General features: G+C 30.3%; 1 protein-coding gene across 1 annotated transcript; it reads left to right on the forward strand.

The window, feature by feature from the left end:
* Nucleotides 1-345: 345 nt before the first annotated feature.
* LOC145841204 (kelch-like protein 35) lies at nucleotides 346-1,476 on the forward strand. The gene has a single exon (XM_082948572.1). The coding sequence runs from the start codon at nucleotides 346-348 to the stop codon at nucleotides 1,474-1,476; it is 1,131 nt and encodes a 376-aa protein (XP_082804698.1).
* Nucleotides 1,477-2,419: the final 943 nt, after the last annotated feature.

Genomic DNA, 2,419 nt, shown 5'->3' on the forward strand with positions numbered 1-2,419 from the left:
CTCTTGCTAAAAAAATTTCATAAACTTTTCTAATTAGGTAACGAATGTGTGAAAGACACAGAAATAGTTTCAGCTTTGAAGAAAAGGAAACTAATTCTAAAAGATAACAAAGAAGTGAGAATTATTAAAGTTATAAAAGAAAGCATTAGTTCACACAATGTATTTTTATCATATTTTTTAGCAAAAAATTTTTACTTACCAAAACTTTCTGACAACTGCTTTAAATATATAGAGCGTTGTTTTATTAAAGTTATTCAGTCAAAAAACTTTTTAGAACTAGATTATGCTTCAGTAAAAAAGATTCTATCTAGCTCTGAATTACACATCACTTCGGAGTTGGAAATCATGAAACTAGCTGATTCTTGGTTGAGACATTACTATGATCAGAGAAGTAAGTTTGCAAAGGATCTTCTTTTAACAGTCCGTATTACCTTGCTTTCTTATCCTGTATTGAAGAAGGTTTTAGGCAGATCTTACAATACGCGCAACTCTACTGTGTTCCAAAGCAACGAAGATTGTCTAAAAATGACAAAGAAAATTCTTGAAAACAGAGAGAAATTTTATCAATACAGACCATCGTTGAACTATAAAACGAGGTATTGTAGTCAGCAAAAATTTAACGTTATGGTCTGCGGAGGTTTTGATGGGGAATATGGTGCAAAGACGGATCATGTTATAACAAAAGTTGATGCTGAAAATTTTCATAAGTCTGAAGTTTTAGCTCAATTATCAGGGTGTAATGATTTTTGGTCTGTTAATGTCATGTGTGAACTTTACGTGTTAGCTAAACGCAAAGGAATAGACAGAATAAATATTCAAAAATATTCCCATAAGAAAAATGCTTGGGTTAAAGTGAAAGTTGTATGCACCAGCCGTATTTGTTTCAGTGTGTGTTCTTTATTGAACAAAATTTATGTTGTGGGAGGCAACTATAAAAACGAGAGTCCCGTCAGTTCTTGTCTTGAGATCGACACAGCAAGCTGCAAAGAAAAACGCATAAAAAGTATGAATGAGGCTAGAATTTTGGCGGGTTGCGTTGCGTTCCAAGGCAAAGTGGTTGTTTCAGGCGGTAATGTAGATATTCACGACGAATTTAACAATTTAAACACTGTTGAGGCATACTGCAATGTTGAAAACACGTGGTCAGCCATGCCTAGAATGGTGCATGCCAGAAGCTACCACCATTTAGTAGCTATAAAAAGCAAGTTGTTTCTTTTTGGAGGCGGGAGAGATTCCTGTGAAGTTTTTGATGTTTGCAGTAACAAGTTTTCCATTCTTAAAAAACCGGAAACGCTACTCATGGACGGTTACAGGGTTAACGACGCTACTTCTGTCGGCGGTAAAGTGTTAGTGTTTAGGAGGTATTCGGCAAAAGTGGCAGTTTTTGATTTGGATCGGAACGTATGGACGGAAGAAGAGTTCGAAGCTACAAAGGATATTGATTTCTACATGTGTTTGAAAATACCAAAGTTTTAGTTTAAACAGTATTTTTAATATGTTGTTTTTAATTATCTCAGATTTAAAGGTAAAAAAATATATTGTTATACTGTTAAGTTTAATTAGTTTTTAATTTAGCTGCACTATGACTGTTAAAATTTTAGACATAATTTTTCTTACTCATTTTTTTTTACATAGATTACAAAAACTTGAAACTAAACTATTAAAATTTTCAAATTTATTAGTCGGTGTTACTTTTTATATGTCTTCCATTCAGTACCTCTTATAAAATATTAATTTAACACCTAGTTGAGGTAATCTTGAAAAATATGTTGAAAAATACTTTAATTTGACATAGTAAAATTACTTAAAAATATTTTCATCAAATATTTTAGTTTTATATTTATTGTTTGATTAGTACTTTAGAAAATACATGTATATCATTTAATTAACTGGTGTTTCTTTATGTTTTTCGTATTATCTTTAGAACTAATTAAAACTTTTTGGAAGCTGCACATATGTGTTTTATATATAGTTTACAATAGTTTAAATCAGTGGTCAGCACGCTACTTCGAATACGTGAACCCTAAAGCACAAAATTAAAATTTTGTGCCCGCTAATTTTTATTCTTTAGCGCCGCTAGCGTTTAAGAATATGTAAACACTTTTAATCGTTTTTTTTACTAATAATTCGGTAAGACCCAGTAAATTTTTACACACTAATTTTAAATTTACCAGTTTACCCTTTCCATTTTAATAAATTTTTAATATCATAGATCTAATTTTTATAACATAGTTTACTTGTATCACTCAGGTCTAAAATACTAACTAGATTAATTTAAAACATAGTCATTACGCCAATTAACATTCAGTAGTCTTGGTACTTTTTATTAAATGGTAAATTTTTAACGTAGCAAAACACTTTTAAACAATATAAGTTAATAAAATTTAACATTAATAGAATACTAACCGTTTTATTTTGT

Source organism: Thalia democratica, chromosome 7 (assembly GCF_965202585.1).
Source record: "Thalia democratica chromosome 7, ktThaDemo2.hap1.1, whole genome shotgun sequence".
NCBI lineage: Eukaryota > Metazoa > Chordata > Thaliacea > Salpida > Salpidae > Thalia > Thalia democratica.

Excerpts from the sequence above, each read along its gene's own strand:
- LOC145841204 (XM_082948572.1), top strand. The coding sequence starts at position 346 with ATGAAACTAGCTGATTCTTGGTTGAGACATTACTATGATCAGAGAAGT.